General features: G+C 39.1%; 1 protein-coding gene across 1 annotated transcript in view; it reads left to right on the top strand.

Annotated features, from left to right (window-relative positions):
- Positions 1-15,093: 15,093 nt before the first annotated feature.
- The window catches only part of SEC24A (SEC24 family member A), a 112,760-nt gene continuing 104,564 nt past the window's right edge, over positions 15,094-23,289 (top strand). Inside the window, exon 1 of the mRNA XM_006888060.1 lies at positions 15,094-15,190. Coding sequence (XP_006888122.1) covers positions 15,094-15,190 — 97 coding nt within the window. The remainder of the gene's footprint in view (positions 15,191-23,289) is intronic.

The raw sequence follows: 23,289 nt of genomic DNA, 5'->3' as shown, positions 1-23,289 counted from the left end.
CTCAGATGTTTCCCAAAGCCCAAGAATTTTTCTCAGTGGTTTTTAATATCTTTGTTGCATTGAGCCCCTACTACTTCAAAACATATTCCCCCTTGCTTATCACAGCAATTTCATTTCTCCCTCTAGGTAAGTGGTATTTTCTCTGTGTGGAGCTCTTGTTTCCATCCTATTATGTGTGTAGCTAGCTTTCTCTCTCTTTAGATCACGGCTTATATGTCAACATCTTTCCTAAATATCCTACCCAAATCAGGTCCCTGCTTGTTAGTCTCAGCACTTACTCTTCAGTAGTACTAAATCACAATTTAGAAGTAGGTATTTATTTACATTTTTGTTCTGTGTTTCTTTCATTGTAAACTCCACAGAAGTAAAAGATCTTGTATGTCTTGTCCTGTGTTTTCTTGATTTCTAACACAGTGCTTGGCATATGGAAAACAGCTAATAAGTGTTTATTAAATTAATGAATTAATCAATTAACAAGGAAGAAGCTTGTGAGGCCATTCAGGAGAAATAATCGTGAGAAAAGATATTTACAGGGAAAGCAGAGTCTCAGATTTTTGATACTCTAGTACTGGGGTGGGATAAAAGGATGTACTTGAGTGCAGAAAAGAAGAATTGGCATTTAATTTTATACCTCCATCTCTGTCCAGGGAAAATACAGCCTGACCAGAGGTTGACACCATGTCACTACACTATCAGGTCTGTGTGAGTATCATATGGGATGTCTGTTATTACTTTTGGTAGGTACAATTGAGTCAGTTCCAAATGATAGTGATCTTAAGTACAACAGAATGAGACACTACCCAGTCTCACACCAAATTCATATAATCATTTTGTTTCAATCAACTGTTACAAGCACTATGTCAAATCATCTTGTTCAGGGTCTTCATGCAATTCCTTGTTTGATTTCTTGATGGTGGCTTTCATGAGTGTTGATTGCAGAGTCAAGCAAAGCAAGATCCCTATAAAAAGAGAAAGGGCCAGAGGGGAAAGGCCATATCTTACTTTCATCACCTTCACAAAGGAGAACTGTCCCCATCAACAACATAAATAACACAAAACCAATTCCCATGAGATCAGACATGTCCCCCATGCTCTCACACCTCTTTCTACTCCTCTCAACATCAATCTTACTGCTTTCCTGGGTTCAAAATCCAATGTGATAGCTCACAGACCATATAGAACCATACTGGGGAAGTAAAAAGATTATAATCCAGATTACTAACAAAATACAATCAAGATAGCCCCAAAATATGTACATGGAAACCTTAGCTTCAACCCTCACAGTTTCAGGCCAGTGTTCCCAAATTCTGTGTCTTGCCAATATTAGCTTCCCACCCTCAGCTGTCAAATAAAGTTCTCAGTCCTGCAAGTACTGGCTCTCTCCCCTCAAGATCTCATCTTATGGCAGGTCTCCAGTTTGGCAGTAGGTATAGCTGCTGGAGCATGAAGGACATTCTACATTGTCTGGGTTTCTCTTCAGTGGGGCAGAAGATCTGTCTGTCTCTTGATGTTGACTTGCTCAATTCAATAGTGACACTATATAGCAAAGAGTTGGAAACAACTTAAGGGCCCATCCAGAAATGAAAGGATAGAGAAGCTGTGGTATATTCACACAGTGGAATACTATGTTGCATTGAAAAACAAGGAACTCATGAATTGTTATTCAAAATGGGTGACCTTGGAGGACATTATGCTGAGTGAAATATCTCAGTCACACTGGGACAAATACTGAATAGTGCCACTGTTGTAAAATGAGACTGACATTGGGGTTTGGGGGAGACTGAGAAAAGGGGGATAAATTAGGTATACTACACTGACATAGATGAGAGAGAGAACTGTTTAAAAGGGATGTATGATTAGGTATTATTGTCATGACAGGAGGGATTATATAACAATGAAAGAATTTTTCTTTTACTTTTCAAAGAGAAGAATAAAACGGAGGGGAGGAGTGGGCAGGGAGAAAAGTACAGCTATGAATGAATCGAAATCCAAAATCTCTGTAAATTTTCTTTAAAATTAATAATTTAAAAAATAGTGAGACTAGCCAATCTCCTTGTAGATTGTTGAAAATGGCCAATCCCCTTGAGGATAAGCTAACACACCCTATTAGAGTATTTCCGCCCATCTACACAACAAAGCAAATAATGGCTAAGAAAAGTCATATTGGAAGACAAACTCCACACTTGGCAGGTTTATAATATGGCTTAATGGTCAAATCGTGATTATATAACAGCCTGAGTTAATAATCAGAAAGCACATGAAACCAACACAATTAGTTAAGAAACTACTAGCTGTGTGACATAAGCTAAAGATGCAGTAGAAATTTACAATAATTTGTGTATGCATATGCTTATTTGTTCATAGTTTGCTTTTATAAGTTCAGTACTTGTCTGTTAGTTTATTGTACTGAGGTACCTTGCTGGCTGCAGTGAAGCTGGAAGCTGTGTGACTGATAGTTTAATACCAGCATGTCACCCATGGAGGTCAGGTTTCTGCAGAGCTTCCAGATTAAGACAAACTAAGAAGAACTGGCCTTTGAAACCTTGAGTTAGAGCCTTAAGAGTGGAAGATACTAAAAAAGCTGTAAATAGCCATTAAGATTCTCAACGAGATGGTCTCTTAGAGTGTCTACAATAATAGGCTCAAGAGTGTTGGGAATTATATGGATGACAGATGATAGAACAGGGTTCAGATCTGTTGTTCATAGAGTCGCTATGAGTCATACTTGATACAACAGCACTTAAAAACAACCACAAATATACTAAAACATGAAAAGAAATGGACTTTTAAAAGTATTCATTATAAAAATGTTTCATGAATACAAATTACGTTCTAAAAATAGATGGGTCAATATAGTCTCTGCTGTGTATGCTGACAGTCTGAACAGGAAGACAAGCATTAAATTGAAATGAAATTGAAATGAGTGAAATGAGACATTTTAATGTTCAAAGGCCCTATTAAACTCTTGTTCATAGGGTTTCCAAATAAGACTATAGTTGTTAGGTGCCATTGAGTCAAGTACAACCCACAGTGACCCTATGCACAACAGATGTGAATCCTCTCCTATCCTGTGCCATCTTCACACTTCCTGACACTTTTTTTATTCCTTTTCCCCCCTTTTTTATTAATTTTAATAAACATTTACAGAGATTTTGGGTTTCCACTCATTCATTGCCACACTTTTCTCCCTCCCCAACCCTCCCCACCAGTTCACTCCTCTCCGAAAAGAAAAAGAAAAAAAAATTCCTTCTTTGGTATACAATTCTCCCATCCCTTCCCACCCCCCCCCCCCCCCCCCCCGCCCACCCTGAGTACACTTCTCTATGCAACCTGAATTCCGGATTCCTGTGCTAACCATAATACTCAATTATGTATCACCTCTAATGTGTTCTTTCCCTCATCTGTTTCAATACAGTAAACATAATTTATCCAGTTTTTTCTCAGTCTTAACCCAACCCTGATGTCAGACCCATTCTACATCAGTGGCACCATGCAGTATTTGTCCCTTTGTGACTGAGATATTTCACTCAGCATAATGTCCTCCAGGGTCACCCATTTTTAAGAATATTGCATGATTCCATGTCAATTCACCTGGTCTAGGGTCTTCTTCTCCTTTGCTGACCCTTTACTTCCTGATTATCATGTCCCTCTCCAACAAATAACCCCTCATAGTAACATGCCTTAAGTATGTGAGGTGAAGCCTTATAAACTTTGCCTCCAAAGAGTACTCTGGCTGCACCCTTTTTAAAGACTTATTTTTTTGTTCTTTTGGCAGTCTATGGGATGTTCATTACTTTTTTCCAACACCACAGCTCAAAGGCATCAATTCTTTTTCTGTAATCCTTATTCACGTTCCAACTCTCAGATGCTTAGCAAGTGATCAGAAATATCACAGTACATCCTGAGAATTTTTAAGTATCTTATTTTGGTTTTCTGTTGCTGTCCTGTTCATTCTGTCAGGAGAATACATAGCAGAGACTTTAAGTATTCAAAATAATTGGAGCATACCATGCATACAGTATGAACCTAGGAAAATTGGAAATTGTAAAAAATTAAATGGAATGCATAAAGATTGACATTCTAGGCATTCATGAGTAGAAATAAACTGGCACTGACCACTTTGAATCAGATAACCGTATATGCTAAGAATGCAAAATTAAGGAAGAATGGCATTGAGCTCACAGTAAAAAAAAAAACCCACACACCATTTTGAAATCTATCCTGAAGGATAATGCTGTGAGTGACAGGATACTATCCATCTGCATAAAAGGCAACCTGTTAATGTAACTATTATTCAAAAGTAAATACCAACAACTAAAGCCAAAGATGACAAATTGAGAATTTCTACCAACTTCTGCAGATGGAAATTGACTGAATATCCAATCAATATTCACTCATAACAACTGGTGACTGGAACGCAAAAGTTGGAAACAAAGAGGAGGGACTGGTATTTGGAAATTATATGAACTTAGAGACAGAAATGAGGATGGAGGTCAAATGACTCAATTTGATATAATCAATGATTTGTTTACTGCAAATACAAAAACACAAGTGGTGACAGAAGGCCCTCACCTGATGGACACAGGAATCAAATGAATCACTGAAGAAGCTCAATATCAGCAGTCAAAACCAGGCTAGATGCTGACTGTGGAACAGATAGATCATCAATGCCTCAGCCAGAGTGCTCCTTGCAGATAAGGATGGCAAAGCTTCATCTCTCATACTTTTGACATGTTGCTAGGAGAGACTATTCCTTGGAAAATGACATCATGCTTGGAACGGTGGAGGGTCAGCAAAGGAGAGGAAGACCCTATTAAGATGGATTGATACAGTGACTGTAACAATGGGCGTAAGTGTATTGGAGATGGTAAGGATGGCACAGGATAGGATGTGATTCAGGTCTCTTGTTCACAGTCACTATGAGTCATACTTGACTTGATAGCATCTAACAACAATAACAACATGCTAATATTTAAGCTGAAGAAAATGAAAACAAGTCCACAAGAACCAAAATACAACCTTGAATCTATCCCCTCTGAATTTAAAAATTATTTCAAGAATACATTTGAGGTATTGAACACTAATGATTGAAGATCAGATGATATGAGTGGAATTACATCAAGGATATCATCCATGAAAATAGCAAAATGTCCTTACAGAACTGGGAGAAAGAAAAGACCAAAATGGATGTCAGAAGAGACTCTAAAAATTACACTAGAATAACATGAGGTTAAAAGAAGAATTACCCAAGTAAAAGACATTAATAGAGATTTCAAAGGGCAGTACAAAAATGCAAAGTATTATGAAGAAATGTGCATGCAAAGAGCTGGACCTGGAAAACAAAAAGAAAAGACCTTGTCTGGCATTTCTCAAGCTGAAAGAACTGAAAAACAAATTAAAGCCTTGAGTTGCAATACTGAAGAATGCCATGAGCAAAATCTTGAACGATGCAGAAAGCATTAAAATAAGGTAGAAGGAATACAATGAGTTACTGTACCAAAAAGAATTGGTGGACCTAGAATCAATTCAGGAAATAGCTCATGATCAAGAATCAATGGTGATAAAAGAAGTTCAAGCTGTATTGAAGGCATTAGCAAAAAAATGAAGCCCCAGGAATCCATGGGATACCAACTGACATGTTTCAACAAACAGATGCGGCCCTGGACATGCTCACTAGATTGTGTGAGGAGATTTGGAGGACAGCTACATGGCCAACTGAATGGAAGAGATCTATATTTGCTTCTATTAATAAAAAAGGTGATCCAACAGAAAGTGGAAATTCTGAACAATTTCAGTGCTATCACATGCAAGTAAAATCTTGCTAAAGATTATTAAAAACAACTAGCACAGTACTGTCACTGTCTGCTCACAGCAACGTAACAGCAACATCCTGAAGGGGGTAAGCACAACGGAGATACACCACTTCCAGAAAGAATCAGAGATCCTCAATTTTACAGCTCAATTTTATTGGGACTGCAGTGCACTTACCTACAGGCATGTAAACAGGAAGACATGATAGGGTGGTCTTGCAGACTTGGGACATGTGGATTGGATAGGAGAACATCAGCCTCATGCAGACCACTCTGAGCTCAACAGACATGGCAGCCATCTTCCCAGGTGGCGAGCTTTCTCAAATTGGTACAGCCAAACACGGGGGCACTTTCTCTACCCTGCATTAAAGGCCACTGGGAGGCTTGCACTTATCCGGAGCTTAGGTGATCTGTTCTGGCCAGAGGCCCTTCTTTCCTCCCCAACATTCCCCAACACAATACGTAGGCAGAGAACTGCCAGAAATTAAAATTCTATTTTGAAGAGTCTGTAGCACAAAGGATATCTTTATTGGATGCCAGATGGATCCTGGCTGAAAGCAGAGAATATAAGAAGGACGTTAGGGAGCTCTGGTGCCCTAGTGGCAAGAGGTTGCACTGCAATCCTGAAAGTAGGCAGTTCAAATCAAATCCCTCTCAACAGATGCTCCTGGAGAAGGACGGGCAATCTCCTCCTGTGCCAATTTGATGGTACACAATAAGAGAAGAAAAGGAAGGATGTTTGTGTTTTACTGACCACGAAAAGACATTTGACTATGTAGATCATAACAAATTATGGCTGGCATTGAGAAGAATGGGAATCCCAGAACACTTAGCTGTGCTCATGGAAACCTATACATAGACCAAGAAACTGTTGACCAAATGGAGAAAAGAACATTGCATGGTTTAAAATCAGGAAAGGTGTGAATCAATGCTGTATCTTTTCTCTAGACCAATTTAATCTGTATGCTGAACAAATCATTTGAGAAGTTGACTATATAGTGTGTGTGGCATCAGGATTGGAGACTCACCAACAACCTTTGTTATGCAGATGACACAACCAATATTGTGGAAAATGAGGGGACTTGAAACACTTGCTGCAGATCAAATATTTGTTGTATCTTAACATCAAGAAAACAAAGATTTTCACCAATGGGTCAATAGGCAACATTATGATTGATGGTGAAGAGAGAGGAATTGTAAATTATTTAATTTTGCTAGGATCTGTAATCAATATCCTTGACATCAGCATCCAGGAAAGCAGCATGGGAAAGTTTGCTGCCAGAGACCTCTTCAAAGTGCTGAACAGCAATGATGTCAGTTTAAAGACGAAGGTACAACTGATCCAAACTATGATCTTTTAAAATTTTTGCTATGTAGGTGACAGTTGCACAATGAATGAGGACAGAATAATTAATGCCTTTGGTTTGTGGTGCTAGAGAAGACGGTTGAATATCCCATGAACAGCCAAAAAGACAAACAAATATGTCGTGGAAAAGGTACAGCCAAGGTGCTCGGTGGATGCAAGGAAGGTGACATTTCATCTCACATACTTTGGCCATGCTGTTAGGAATGGCCAGTCCTTGGAAAAAGACATTTGTTTTGAAAGGTTGAGGGTCAGTGAAAGATTGCAAGGTGGAAGACTTTTAAAAAGATGGATTAATAAACTGACTGTAGCAATAGGCTCAATTATATCAGGGATATTGTGGATGGTTCAAATAACAGTTCAATAGTTGAAATTCAAGATGGGGGGGAGCGAATTAAACAATGGATTTAAAGCCCGGATGTAAGATCAATGTGTCTGTAAAGTTGCTGCTTTTAGATACCAACAGATGTCTCAGCAGAGGCAAATGAGGCCACAGGAACTGTGCCTAAAAATGGAGCCACAAGAGTTTCAGTTGATAAATTAGCTGACCTGTTCATAATTGAAACAGTTTTTATGTATGTTGCAATGTTGTTATTGTTGATTGCTGTCGAGTTGAGCATGACTCATAGTGACCCTATGAACAAAGTACCTTATAAGTATTGTCGTTTATCATTTTTTTCTGATGTTATGTACCATCAAGCTGACTATAACTCATAGTGACCCTGTGAACAACAGATTGAAACCTTTTGCATCCAAATAATCAAATGTTGTGACACTCTTTGTATTAAATATCGTGACATTCTTTGTGTAATGCTCCTCCCCTTAATAAACTAATTTATGGACATTTATTTTGTTTATAAATTTATATCTTTTTGTATAGCAAATATTTAAATGTACCCTTTGGTGAGAGCCAACTGAGGTTTAATTAGCATCAGCTCAAGCCAAGAGAAGAATAGGGTACCCATTCTATTTGGCTGGCTGGGTTAGTTACAGCAGTTTCAAGGGCCTGGGGCCATTTACCATTATTTCAGCTCTCCTTGTTTTATTTTGTGGGGTGTATAATAAAACTGTGTTTATTTTTGTTTTTAGGTACTGTCAAGTTGAGCACAACTCAGTGATCCGATGAACAAAAGATTTGAACCCTGTTCTATCCTACGCCATCCTCACACTTCCTGACATACAAGAAGAGCCCATTGCAGCAGCCACCATGTCAATCCACCTGGTTGAGGGTCTTCTTCTCTTTCACCAACCCTCCACCTTTCCCAGCATCATGTCCTTCTCCAGGAATAGCCCCTCCTAGGAACAAATCCAAAGTATGTAAGACGAAGCCTCATCATTCTTGCCTCCAAAGTGCACTTTGGCTGCATTCTCTACAAGACATATGTGTTCGTTCTCTTGGCCATCCAGGGGATGTTCAGTGCTCTTCTCCAACATCACAGCTCAAAGGTGTCAATTTTTTTCTCTCGTCCTTATTAATTGTCCATGTCTCAGTTGCATACCTAGTAATCAGAGAGACTATGGCCTGAATCAGATGCATCTTAGCCTTCAAACCAACATCACTATTCCTCAATAATTTGGAAAGGTCCCTAACTTCAGATTTTCCCAGTGCAATGTGTCTTATTTCTTGACTGCTGGTACCAAGCATGTTAATTGTGGATCCAAGCAAGATGAAGCTGTTGACAAAACCTGTGTTTAGGAGTAAACATTAATCAGATTATTTACTTTTTCCTGGAACATAGTTTCAATGTTATATTCCCTATTTAAAGGGCAAAAGGGCTGAAGATCTAAAAGATACTTCCTGTTGAAATGGATGAAGCCAGAGGAGGGGTCTTATGTTGAATGGGGCTCGGATGGAATTAGCTGATATTGACAGCTGACTAAAAGGAACTGTTCCAGGTTTGCTAAGGCTTCAATTCCTGGTGTCAGGTGATGGCGCTAAGAGGGTTAAGTCCCAGAGTTCCAATGCTTCTGAACTGCAGTGAGGAGAGATCTGTCTCTTCCCAAATGGGCAACCAGATGACAGGTCCAAACTCACTATGGAGACCAGAAGCAACACTAGCCGAGTGTATAACAAATATGCTTTATTTAAAATATGCACTTTGGTGAAAGCAGACTGAAGCTCAATTGGTGTTAGCTGTTTATATTTTTTTTTTTTAAAAAAAAGCAGGGTAGAAGACTCTGAAAGCAATGTGCAAAATAGGTAATGGATGCAAAAAAAATGTTAAACCAATAAAAAATTTTTAAAAATTTGTATGTGGCAGAAGAGTCTTGTTTTTCTAGAAAAGATGTTTTACCAAACAAAGTATGTGCTAAACATCAGTTTAGAAAAGGGTATATATTAGGTAGATATGGATAATGATCTTTAATAACTATTAACAAGCCCTCAGTGAAACAGATGGTTAAGTGCTTATTGTTTGGTGCCATCGAGTTAACTGCACTCAGTTACCCTACGAACAATGATGTGAACTTTGCCCTATCCCATGCCAACCTCATGATCTCTGACATCCTCAAGCCAATTGTTATAGTCACTGTGCCAAGCCATCTTATTAGGGGTTTTTCTCTTTCTCTGAACCTGCACCTATCCCAGAATTGTTTTTTTTCACCCTCCTGACAACATGCCAATGTGAAATGAAGCTTCACCATATTTGCTACTAAGAAGAACCCTAGCAGCACTTCCTTCAGAGACTTACTTGTTCTTTTGTCAGTCCATGGGATAGTCAGTACTCTTCAATACAACTCAAAGGCATCAATTATTTTTCTGTCATTCTTATTCACTGTCCAACTTTCAAATGCATAGCAAGAAAATGAAAAGATCATGGCTTGGGTTGGGCGCACCTTAAGTTTTCAAACTGAAATCTTTGTCTTTGACAGTAAATTTTCCCAATGTGTGGTGGTTGTCTTTTTTTTTTAAATTTAGGAAAACAAGTGAAAAGGGTGTATTAAGGTAATATAAGGCGGCATGGTTGGTTAAAGAAAGGCTGTGTGGAATTAAAGAGAAATGTGAAGCAAAGGGAGAAAAACCTCTGGAAACTCAGGGGTGGACCCAAACCTTTTGGCCTGCTGCCAGGAGGAGAGTTGTTTTGATTTCTTGACTGCTGTTACCCTGGGTATTGACTGGGGATCCAAATAAAATGAAATCCTTGACAATTTTCTATCTTTTCTCCATCTTTCACAATGTTGTCTCACAGTGGTAAGGATTTTTATTCTTTTTATTTTGTTGTAACCCATATTGAAGGCTACAGTCTTTGATCTTCTTCAGTGTTTCAAAGCCTCTTCACTTTCAGCAAGGTTAGCTTTGGTAAAATGAACTGAAGGTTTACTTACAAAAGGTTGCAATAAAAAAAAAAGTCACAATCATAGAAAACACTTAATATAATTCTACCCTGAAATGCATGGGGTCATCAGCGGTTGAAATAAACTGAACAAGAACCGGGTTAAGAGAAAAAAAATAAATGGTTTGTTATATTTATGTGACTATAAGAATTTAGAGATGGATATGATACAGTGTGGATAATACTGATTATGAAAATGACTTTTTATGAAAATGTTTGACCTCACTTAAATTTCTTTTTTTTCTATCCTTGAGGTTAAATAGATGACAATGAAGCTTTAAATTTTTTTTTTTAATGTACAGAACACACAGGTTTTTCAATCATTTATATTTATTTTCTTACATTTGTTGTTGTTAAGTGACATCAAGTCTTAGACGACTCATAGCGATGAATGAAATAACCTGAACATCTGTATAACTTTCATCGTTTCTCAAAGTTCATAGAGTTTCTGGAGGCAAGCTATTTTGGAAGTGGATGCCACTCCTGCTTCCAAGCTTGTTTTAATCAGGGAGATCCACAAACACTGTCCACCATGGGTAACCATCATCGCATTTGACACATCAGTGTCACAGTGTTTAGCATCACAGCAACCACGAGTTACCTATGTATAGCAATGCACAGACCAGTGCTATACCACTTAGAATATTTGACCAAAACCAATTAAAACTAGGACTGTGGGCTGCAGATTAAAATCACCCACATTTGGCTTGGTAGCATAACTTCCTATCTACTAGGAAAACAGAGTAATTAATTACAATGTCCAATCAAACCCTTATTTTATATTGCTTTCTCCTTCACCCAACATATTAGTTCTTACCTCCAGGGAGGTTACTATTCCATGGTAACCATCCAAGAATGATTTTGCTTTTTATAATAGTGGTCTTAGAATTGTCCTTCTGTGGCTTACGTCACTCAGAACAATTTGCTCTAGAATGCTCCCTGTTGTAGTGTTTGAAAAAATTACTATTTTCTAGTGATGCTCCACTGGACAAATGCAGCAAGACAAATGTTGTTTTTCTCATCAACATTTTAAAGCAGACCATATAAAAAAATGAAAAAAATAATTTGAAAAACCTCATCATTTTAGGGATTTCTGGTAGTCTAGTAGTAAGAAGCTGCAATCCAAAAGGCAAACAGTTCAATCCACCAGCTGCTCCATTGGAGAAGGATGAGAGATCTTCTCCCAAGCAATTAGCTGCCTATGAAAACCTCCAAGAGGGTCAGCTATGGGTCATTTCTGACCTGATGGCACACAACAATACCACACGATTTTCTTGGAACAACAGCAATAGAGAATTTAGGAGTGAAATTAATTTTGGAAAAAGCATTGTTCACTTATTTATTGGTCACTTATGTCTATTAAACTTGATTTAACTAATCAGGTCATTTACTTTTAAAAATGGCTAATCTGTTCCATCAGCTTTCTCTCAACACAGAGTTATTGCTTAAAGAGGACAAAGTACAAGAAACTGTGATTTGATTTAATCAAAGTCCCTGTGCCAAAGTCAACAAACCAAGGCCATTCAGGAATTGCATAAAAAAGAAAATGAAATGAACACAACTCTGAGCTCAGATGTAAGCATTTGCCTCTTTGAAGAGTGACTCTGACTTTATATCTGACCTCAGGAAAGTTCCCTTTCCTTCAAGTCTATTTTCTCTTTAAAACGTTGAAAGCTTTGTGTTTGAGTATCTTTCTAAATGTTCTTGAGGTGTATGATTTTGGATTTAGTTGTCAGGGTTCTAAATTGAAAGCAGTTTGACCCAAGTATTTTTATTCAAACTTTTTTTTTTCTTTCCATATTTTATTTTCATAAACATTTACAGAGATTTTGGGTTTCCATTCATTCCTTGTTGCACTATTCTCTCTACCCTCCTCCCAGTTTGTTCTTGTCCAAATGCCACAGTGCTTGTCAAAGCCAGTTCTGATTAATCTTCTTTGTCAGTGTGTCCTTTGCCATTCCCTATCACTCCTCCCTGAGAGAGACTTCACCCTGAGTCATAAGGAAAAGGGGACGGCGTATTCTCTTAGCTACTTCCTGCTGAAAAGGGACGCTGTGGGTTTCAGGGTGAAGATCTTCTCTCACTACTCTAAAGGGCCCCTTTGGCAGTAGGAAACACATAGACTATTATGGAGATTGATTTTGGGATTTAGATGCACTCTTATTGATTGTGCTTGGCCGTACATGTTCATAACCTTGAAGATGTATCATGGGGGTGTTGCAACCTAGAAGACACAAATTTGACTAACAAGTTATAAGTACATGAGTCCAAAAATATGGAAAAGTAAAAGAAAAGATTCTTTCATTGTTTTACAGACCCTCCCCCAGGTCCCCTCCACCATGTAGCCCTCGCTCTAGTCTCCTGTGATGACAGAAATACCTAGTTATATATCTCTTTTAAACAGTTTTCTCCCTCCTCTGTTTCAGTGCAGTATACATTATTGAACCCATCTTACTCAGTCTCTCCCCAACCCCAAGGACAGTCCCATTCTACAACAGTGGCATCATGTAATATTTGTCCTTTTGTGACTGGGATATTTCCCTCAGCATAATGTTCTCCAGAGTCAACCATTTTGAATAATATTGCATGAGTTCCTTGTTTTTTAATGCAGCATAGTATTCCATTGTGCGAATATACCACAGCTTCTCTAGCCATTCGTTTGTTGATGGGCACTTAGGTTGTTTCCAACTCCTTGCTATTGTGAACAAAGCTGCAATAAACATGGGTGTGCATATATCTGCTTGGATGTCAGCTATGGTCTCTTCAGGGTATATTCCCAGTAGTGGAATTGCTGGGTCAAATGGTATCTCTATTTGCAACTTTTTGAGAAAGCGCCATACTGCTTTCCACAGGGGTTGCACCATTTTACACTCCCACCAACAGTGAATCAGGGTTCCAATTCTAAACATCATGGTTTTTTCTCCTTTATCATCCTATTATTAATTTCTAATTTTGTGGCATTATGGTCTGAAAAGATGGCTTGTATTATTTCTATGTTTTTGAATCTACTGATGCTTGCCTATTATTCAAACTTTTGTACTTGGATCTTTTACAAACAGAGTGTTGAATTCAACTTATGGCAAATATATTTTAGAAAGGTACTGAGGCAAATGGTAAAAGAAAAAGGGTTAATTAAAAAAATCAAAGATTTAGTTACATGAATTTTTACTGTTTGTTTTTCTAGCCTGTCATGATGTTTTAGAATTTCTTGGTTTTCTATGCAATTATACTAATATTTTATGTTAAATGAGTTAGGTTAAATGATACCAACTGTGGCACAGTATTTTAATCAGAAGTATCAATCTGTAATTTTTCACAGACCTGCTGACCTGTTCAGGGAAGGAAAAACCTAAGAAGATTACCAAGATCACTAATTAATAATGATGTCTAAGCACTCTAGTTTCTATATCTGGTCTCAAAAGTCAAAAGAGTTTATTTGCCCAATAAGGAAGTTTGAGTTCTTTACCTAACTGTAAACTCTTAGGAGGAATAAAGCTGCCATTCAAATCACTGATCAATGTGTTGTTAAAAAAACTTTCGCGTTACTATGCAATCAATCACTGAGTTTCAAACCAAAAATTAATTTCTCCAGCCAAAAAGCATAGGTCTCCTCCTCGATTTGATTATACTTTTATCACACGTACAACCACCCTTAAAAACCCCCAATTCACTTACACTTTACACCTGTTGCTGTTTACTGACGAGTCAAGTGACTGAGACAACAGACTGAAACTGCCCCATTTTGTGCCATGCTCAACACTAGTGCAGTCACCATGTCAACCCATCTCGTTGAGTATATTCCTCTCTCTCGATGACTCTACTTTTCCAAGCAAATTTACGCCTAGAATACGACAACATGTTAAAGTAAAATAGAGTGATAAACCCAAATCGGCTCAGCGACCAAAAGTTTAATAATCATTTTGAATGTCGAGAGGGTGACAAATGCCTATTGCAATTACTGAAAAATCCACGAGAGAAACCTTCAGTCCTGTCCTAGGAAAACAGAAACTGGATTCCTTACAGCCTTCCCAGCCTTGCCTGGCCCATGAGATGACGTTTATGACGGCGGGGATTTCCGTAACGGTGACACACACTGCTTCCGGCCAGCGGTGGGAGCCAGTGACGTGGCAGGCAAGGCCAGTCACGGTCCTTCAGCCCAGGACACCCTAGTTGTCAGGTGGCTTTTGGATAGCCCAGCCAAGAGACTACAGTGCCAGCAATCACTCAGGCGAGCCGAAACCGGAAGTGCCACGTGTCCCGACTGCGCCTGCGTGACCGGCGGCTGACAGGCACTTCCGGCCGTGACGTGCCTCCTTCCTTTTCGGCTCGGCTGCGATCCTCGGCCCGCGGTTCCCAGCCCTAACAGCACGACTTGCAAGCCTTAGCTACGAGCTGGGCAGTGGTTGCCGCAGGGCTGCGAAGAGTACGACGCCATGCCTCGGGCTTGACGCTCTTTCCTCTCACTTCCTCGTATTCAATCCTAAATTGTTTCCCCCCTTCCCTCTTTTCTGTATTCGTTTTTACTTATCCGCTGCTCCCGGTCGCCGACCCCCACCATCCCCTTCCAACCCCGATAACCGCTGCCGTCATGTCCCAGCCGGGAATACCGGCCCCTGGTGGTACCATTACCGGCCTCCAGGCCCAGAACGGGGCCGCTTCGACCTCGGGGTCTCCCTACACCAATGGTGAGTGCTGCTGGGGTGCTGGGTTGGAGAGGCCTCCGCCTGGGCCTGGGCTTGAGCTGACCTTTGGTTTCTGCTGCCGCCTGAGGCTACAGAAGAGAACGACCTGCCTGCCGGGTCAGGAAAACTGGTGATGAAGGGCGGCTCGGAGGTGGAGATCGCTGCAGACGTGTGCTCGCAGCCCAAGTCTCGTCCCAGGGACTGAGATTTATTCATTCCTTCCTTCAGTCAGTGAACAATTGTTGAATGCAGTGCCCTGGGTATACGTGGGTAACTCACACTCATGCTCTTCTCTTAAAACTCATTTACGGGAATCCCAGAGTCTGTTTTGATCCCTTTCCCCTCTGCGCCACCTCACCCCAGGCTCTTAGAGGGGGTTTTGTGGTCTGAATCCTCTCGCTTCCACTGGGCCAGCAGTGAAGGGGGGCGTGTTAAGTGTACGTTGTCAGGTCAGTGTGAGACTGTTTTGAGAGACCCCTTTTAAGACTTGCTCCTTAGCCTCCCCTCCTGTTTTCAACAGTTGGGCTTTCAGTTGTGCACCCGAATGCTTCTGGATTTAGGCCACTTGTTTTTTGGGTTTTTTTTACGCTTTGGAGAAACCCAGTAGAGGGGAGGATCTTCTGTTTAGTTTCTAGAAGCCTATTACATCACTTGGGAAGTGGGTTGGAACGAGCTCTCGGAACCTCTGAGGACAGTGTACATGTGGCACCACAGTTTGTCATCTGATGTGAGTCTTATAACTCACCGGCATCCAGTCGATTCCAACCCATAGCGACCTTCCATTGGAGTTCCACGGCTGTAAATCTTGGAGGGGACTGCTGTCTTTCTCCTTTTGTCCACTCCGTGCTGCTCTAAATTGTCCTACAGTGTGACTTGCTACGCTTATTATACTTGCTGTAATGGAAGAAAATGCCAACAGTGTACCTACTTTTCAACTTAACTCCAGACTTAGAAATAAAACTGATAAACTAATACTAAAATTCTTTTAAAATAAAAACTCTTAAATTCACTGTAGGTGTTAAGATTGTTGTAAAGTTAAGAGGAAAGTCAGTGATTAAAATTAGTAATTTGTATTGTTTTTAGAGAAGACCGCTGTTTTCTTTACAGTGGAGGCTCTTAATGACTTTAAAAAATGTCTTGGTGTAGGTAGGGTGTGGGCAGAAGTAAGAATAAGTGGAATATAGGCACTGGAATAGTATCAATTGAATCAGTTGTTCTTAGATTGGTGGTAGCAGGCTATGTAAACTACATTCTAGGATATTTAGTAACACACTGAGGTTGAACTTTGAAAAATCTGAATTTTGAAAAATTCATTTTAAGGTTAAAAAAACCCATTAAAACATGTCATGAAGTTTTCTTATAATCTACAAATTATAATTACATGTGAACTTTAATAAGTCCTATAAATATACATTGATATGCCAATATGTTGTTATTGTGTACCTTTGAGTCAGAACTGACTAATAGCTACCATGTGCCTTTGGGTTGGCAGTGCATCTCCTTACCACTAAGTCACCAGAGCTCCCTTATGTAAGTATAGTTTTGATAATTTTGAAATTTTGATCTGCTTAATTGAAATGGCTGTCACTGTGTTGATTCTGTCCAGTAGATAATTGTTATATGTCTTCTCATTTCTGGTGCTTGGGGCATACAGAAGAGAATAAGAAAACAATCCCTGTCAGAGTCAATTTGAGATTCAGATATGTATCTAATTGCAATGCAGAGTGATAGCAACTGAGGTAAGAAGGGAAGTCTTTGTAGTTGTTGGTGGCTGTCAGTTCTACTTCCATTCATGGTGACCTGGTTAGAACTATTTCATAGTGTTGTCAAGACTGTGATCTTCTAGAAGCAGGTAGCCAGACCTGTCTTCCAAGGTGCCTCTGGACAGGTTTGAGACATCAGCCTTTTGGCAAGTGGTAAAATAGTTGACCATTTGTGCCATTCAGAAACCACAGAACTGCAAGCACTTTTTTTAAAAATTATTTTTTATTTTCTTTTATTGTTTTTTTTGTGTGTGTACCGCCGAATCAGATCTGACTGGTACAGGAAAAGATTGCCCCTCTTTCTCAAGCAGAGTATCTGGTGGATTCGAACCCCTTACCTCTGGGATTGCAGTACAGCTTCTTGCCACTAGGCCACCAGAGCTCCAGTACATTTCTTTTAAAATTATCCGGGAGGCTGGGCTCTATGAGGAGAAATGTGGGGTCAAGATTGGTGGACGATTTATCAACAATCTGTGTTATGCGGATGACACAACCCTGCTTGCTGAAACTGAAGAGGACTTGAAGCACCTGCTGCAGAGGGTCAAGGACTGCAGCCTACAATATGGATTGAGGCTCAATGTCAAGACAAAGATTCTCACTACTGGACCAATTGGCAGCATCAGGATGGATGGTGAAGAGATTGAGATTGTACACAGCTTTAGTTTGCTTGGCTCCACAGTCAACACTCTTGGCACCAGTAGCCAGGAAATTAAAAGGCGCATTGCCATGGGAAAGTCTGCTGTTAGGGACCTCTCCAAAGTACTGAGGAGCAATGGTGTCTCTCTGGAGACTAAGGTGCGTTTGATACAGGCCGTGGTCTTCACGATCACTTGTTATGCATCAGAGAGTTGGACAATGACGAAGGAGGATAGGAGGAGAATTGATGCCTTTGAGCTGTGGTGCTGGAATACCATGGACTGCTAGGAACACAAACAGATTCGTCATGGAAAGTGTTAAACTGGGTGGCTTCTTGGAGGCAAGGATTCTGAGGCTCCGTCTAACATACTTTGGACATGTGAGGAGACACCGATCCTTGGAGAAGGACATCATGCTTGGGAGGGTGGAGGGACGGCGCAGGAGGGAAATGCCCTCTATGAGGTGGATTGATTTCAGTGACTGGGATAATTGGGATGGGAGTGTCAGAGGCAGTGCGATTGGCACAGGACAGAGCAGAGTTTAGGGCTGTTGTACATAGGGTCGCTATGAGTCGCAAGTGACTTGACGGCACATAACAACAACAACAATTTGATAGTCTTTTTCTAAGTCCTATTTCTAAAGTGTCTGAGTGGTAAGGAGTTGGCGCTGACAACCCAAAGGCAGTAAGTTTGAATCCCCCAGCCAGTCTCAGGAAGAAAGATGAGCAATCTCCTGCCATATGATTTATGGCCTCTGAAAACCTGCTTGGAGGGTCAGCTAAAAGTTAGTTATGGATCGACAAGACATAACCATTTCTAAACTGTCTTAATTTTTTATAGAATTACATGTAGCAAAATGGGTATTGTCATGGCTCTCTGTTGGCCTAGTGGTAAAAAGCCGTGCTGCAATACCAAAAGGCATGCCATTCAAATCCACCAGCTGCTCCACAGAAGGCCAAGTTGATTCCAACTTGATGGCACACATCAAAACCAATTGATAATTCAGAGAATATGTGGTACAAAATTGTAGGGGAGGATATTTCTTTAGAAGGTAGGGAAGGGATGCCAAGAATACATGACTCTAGTTTTGAATAACTTATTCAAGATGGTAATATTTACTTAGTCTTTCCTTTCAGCTTAAATATTCTATAGAAAACTTAAGCTTTAGATTTACTTGGTTAAATTACATGTTATAGCATGTTTGGAGCTTAAGATATGTGTTAAATCCTAAATCCCTCTCATTCCCATTGAGTTGGAACTAACTCATAATTAACTGTCCCACTGAGTTTTCAGAGACTAGATCGCATAGGAGGAGCAGCAGGTGGATTTGAACTGACTACCTTTGTCTTGATAGCACAATGCTCTATCCACTATTCCACTAGAGCTAATATTCACCTTTTAAGTTTTCCTATAGTTTGCTTTTAACTATTGTCATTACCATACACTCAAACATATCTGATAGCTTCTTAACATTGTATTACAATCTAGAAGTTGTCTAGACAGTTTTACTAAGTCTCTGCACATACTTGTGTATTTATTTCCTTTGCAAAGATTGATTGTAAAGTTGCAGTGCTACCTAAACTTCAGACTTTTTTCTGATTATCATGTAACAAGGCTTAAAAGCAAATCATCTCACCTACTGTTAGCCACTTAATTGGCTACTTGAATCAATTTTCCAATAGTTAGAAACTTTTGTTTTGTAATATTTAATATATTTATTTATATTTGTATGTGGAACTGTTTACAAGGCTGTGAAGGATATTCTCTTTTCTCTTTACCCTCTCTTCTCTACCTAGTTTTCCTTGTTATATTGTAACTTTTAAAAGATAACATGTTTCCCCATGAGGGCAGCTTATCTGCTTTTGTGTATAATATTTTAGAAGTTCACTAGTTTGGTGGAACAGAAGTTTTGAAATTTGATATTTTTGCAATTCACTTTATTAACCTTGTGTTGAATTAGTCATAGTAAGATTGGTGCTATTTGCCAAAATTTTTTGTTTCTTTTTCTCAGAATTTTTGCACATTAATATAAATTAAAATGTGGGGCTTTTTTTACCCCTTTAAATCAGTTTAAATACTAGGCTTATGGTAATATGTTTGTTTTAAGAGTGACAACAATATCCATCTCTTTTAATTTCACTGTGATGTAGACCCTGTTGATGATGTGTATTTAATATAGGTAGTTCTTAGTCATAGTCATAGCATGCTGTGAATAGAGATGAGTACAACATTACTTGTGAGTGCATTGGCTATAATGTTTTTAGTGTATATATGTGTGTTTTGGGAGTGGAGGAAAGTTACTATAGGATTCTCATAAAATTCTTTGAGTATCTCTTAAAATTATTGTGTTAGATGTGTTCAGTTTTGAGTTTCTTTATGTGTGTATGTTTGTGTCTTTTTACCAATTTTAAGCTCCTGAAGAAAGAATAACAAAGAGAGCTAACATTTATTGTTCACTTACTATGTGTCCAGTCACTGTGCTAAGTTGTATTATGTGTGCATATTATCACAACAGTCTTGTTTTATTGTTGTTGTCATTGTTAGGGGCACACTGAGTCTATTACCACTCATAATGACCCTAGAAACAACAGATCTGAACCTTGCGCTATCCAGTGCCTCCTTATGATCTCTGATATACTCGAGCCCATCTTTACAGTCCCTGTGTCAGTCCATCTTGTGGAAGGCCTTTCTCCCTTTCACTGACCCTCCACCTTTCCCAGCATGATGTCTTTTTCCAAAGACTGGCCTTATCTGACAACAAGCCTGAAGTATCTGAGATCAAGTTTCACCATCCTTGCCTCTAAGGAGCACCCTTGTTTGCACTTTCTCTAGGACATATTGGCTTGTTTTTTTGGCATTCCAGGAATATTCTATATTCTTCTCCACCACCACAGTACAAAAGCATCCATTCTCCTTTTATCCATATTCCTTGTCCAACTTTCAGATGCATACGAAGAATTGAAAAGATCATGGCTTGGGTCAGGCACTCCTTACTTTATACTGACATTTTTGCTCTTTAGAACTTTAGAGGGCCTTGATAGATTTTTTGGATGCAGCACATCTTTTGATTTCTTGTCCGCTGCACCCATGTATGCTGACTGTGTATTTAAGTAAAATGAAATCCTTAACAACTTTTCATTTTTACTCCATCTATCATAATGTTGCTTGCAGGTCCACGGTGAGGTTTTTTTGTTTTCCTGATGTTGATATATAATCCATATTGAAGGCTGTAGTCTTTGATCTTCTTCAAAGTTAAGTCTTGAAGTGTTCCTCAACAGCAAGTACTTCAAGTCCTCCTCACTTTTAGCAAGGAAGGTTATGTCCTCTGTATAATGCAGGTTGTTAATGAATCTTCCTCCAGTTCTGATGCCACATTCCTTATATAGTCTAGCTTCTTGAATGATTTGCTCAGCCTACATATCAAATAGATCTAGAGAAAATATACAACCTTGGCACACATCTTTCCTGATTTTAAACCATGGGGTGTTTCCACAACATCACAGACAACATCTTGGTCTATGTATAGGTTTCTCATTAGCACAGTGAATGTTCTGAGATTCCTGTTTTTCTCAATGTTATGCATAGTTTGTTATGATCCACACATTCAAATGCCTTTGCATAATCAATAAGATACAAGTAAGTATCTTTCTGATATTTTCTGCTTTCAGCCAACATCCATCTGATATCACCAGTGATATCCCTTGTGCTACAGCCTCATCTGAATCTAGCTTGAATTTCTGGCAGTTCCCAGTTGATGTACTGTTCTTGAATAATCTTCAGCAAGATTTAAAATGTATATAATATTAATGAAGTTGTTCGATAATTCCCACATTCTGTCGCATCATTCTTCTTGAGAATAGGAAGAAACATGGATCTCTTCTCCAGTCAGTTGACTAGGTCTTCTTGTCACAGAGTTAATTGAAAACATTTATTGAAATATGTCGGTTGGAATGCTATCAATTCCTGGGGTCTTCTTATTTTTGCCAATGCCTTCAGAGCAACTTGAATTTCTTCTATCATTATCATTGGTTCTTGATCATATGCTGTTACCTGAAATGTTTTGGTGTTGACCCATTCTTTTTGGTAGAGTGATTATGTGTGTTCCTTCTATTTTCTTTTTTAAAAATTTTTATTTTGTATTGATTTACTTAACAAAGATTTTATACATTGTGTTTCACACTATCTTTCATTCATGTTGTATGTCATACAATCATTCTGATTAAGGATATTTTATAAAATTAATCATCAATATTGAACTATGCCCACCATTGCCCTGTCTTTCCAGATCCCCGCGGAATCTTTCCATTTTCTTTACTCAGCCCTCCCTCCTTTCATCAAATTGTACAACCCTGTGATTTCCACCCCTGCGCATCTTCATCTCTCTATTCCTACCTTTCGCTTCTTAGATCCTTACTCATGTTTTACTTGTTATCTATTTCTATTGTTCCATACCAAGGGTAAAGTATTTTTACAAGTATTAATAATGAGACAGAACACCAAGAATGTAGGAGAAGAACAGAGGTAAAGCAGGAGGTAAACAGTTCTCGCACAACTGACGCGAACTGAAGCGCCGATGCCAGCGTCCCTGTCTTTATTGAAAATTGCCAGGGAGTAAATGACAAAGAGAATCCAATGCAGGTGAAGCTAAGCATGTTCTATTGAAAACCTTCTGCTTGACTCAGGAGGGAGGGGTTAGCAAATATAATGCAAGAATCCTATAAATGCTTAAGGATTGCCATAGATTTTCAGGATTAATTCCAGCTGATACCAGCCTCCCTCATAACCTGAAGTAGCATTCTGTTTAATAGAAATATTTAGTATGAAATTTGGCTTCCCGTATTCTATAATAATGGTGTCATACAATATTTGTCCTTATGGGACTGAGTTAGTTCACTCAGCATAATACTCTGTAGTCCCTCTCAAGCTATGTAGTATTTTTCTAAATCATTGTTCCTTAGTGCTGCATAGTATTCCTCTTTGTGAATGTACCACACTTTCTCAATCCATTCGATTGTGGTTGGACATTTGGACTGTTTCCATGTTTTGGTGATGGTGACTAATGCTGCCATAAACATTGGTGTACAAATCTCCGTTTATGTCTCAGTCCTCAGGGTGTATTCCAAGCAGTGAAATAGCTGAGTCATGTGGAATTTCTACATCCAGCATTTTGAGGAAGTGCCAAACTGCCTTCTAAAGTGGTTGTATCCTTCTGTTTTCTTTTGGCACTTCTTGCATCATTCAAGATTTTATCCATAGAATTCTTTAGTATTGCAACCTAAGGCTTGAATTTCTTTTCCAATTCTTTTACCTTGAGAAATGTGGAGCGTGTTCTTCCCTTTTTATTTTCTAATTCCAGTTCTTTGCACATTTCACTATAACATTTTGCTTTGTCTTCTTGAGCTTCCCTTTCACATCTTCTGTTCATCTCTGAAACATTTTGATTCTTGTAATGTAAGATCTGTTATATGTACTGATGAAGAAACTGAATGGCTAAGCAACTTGATTAAGGTTAGACAGCTGTACCTTGACCTGTTTTAGCAACAAGAGATTGCCCTAGCAGGCGCTGAACTGACATTTTTCTGAAGTCATAAAGTCAGAGAAACGCACAAGCTTGGTAGCTACCCATCTGATCTCAAGAGCACATGCCAATGTCTCGAAGAAAGCAAACCATCCCACACAATATTCAAGAGCAAAGCAAGATGTC

This window comes from Elephantulus edwardii, unplaced genomic scaffold (assembly GCF_000299155.1).
Source record: "Elephantulus edwardii isolate Elephantulus edwardi_28Jun2011 unplaced genomic scaffold, EleEdw1.0 scaffold00064, whole genome shotgun sequence".
Classification (NCBI taxonomy): domain Eukaryota; kingdom Metazoa; phylum Chordata; class Mammalia; order Macroscelidea; family Macroscelididae; genus Elephantulus; species Elephantulus edwardii.
This window is presented reverse-complemented; position numbering and strand designations above follow the sequence as displayed.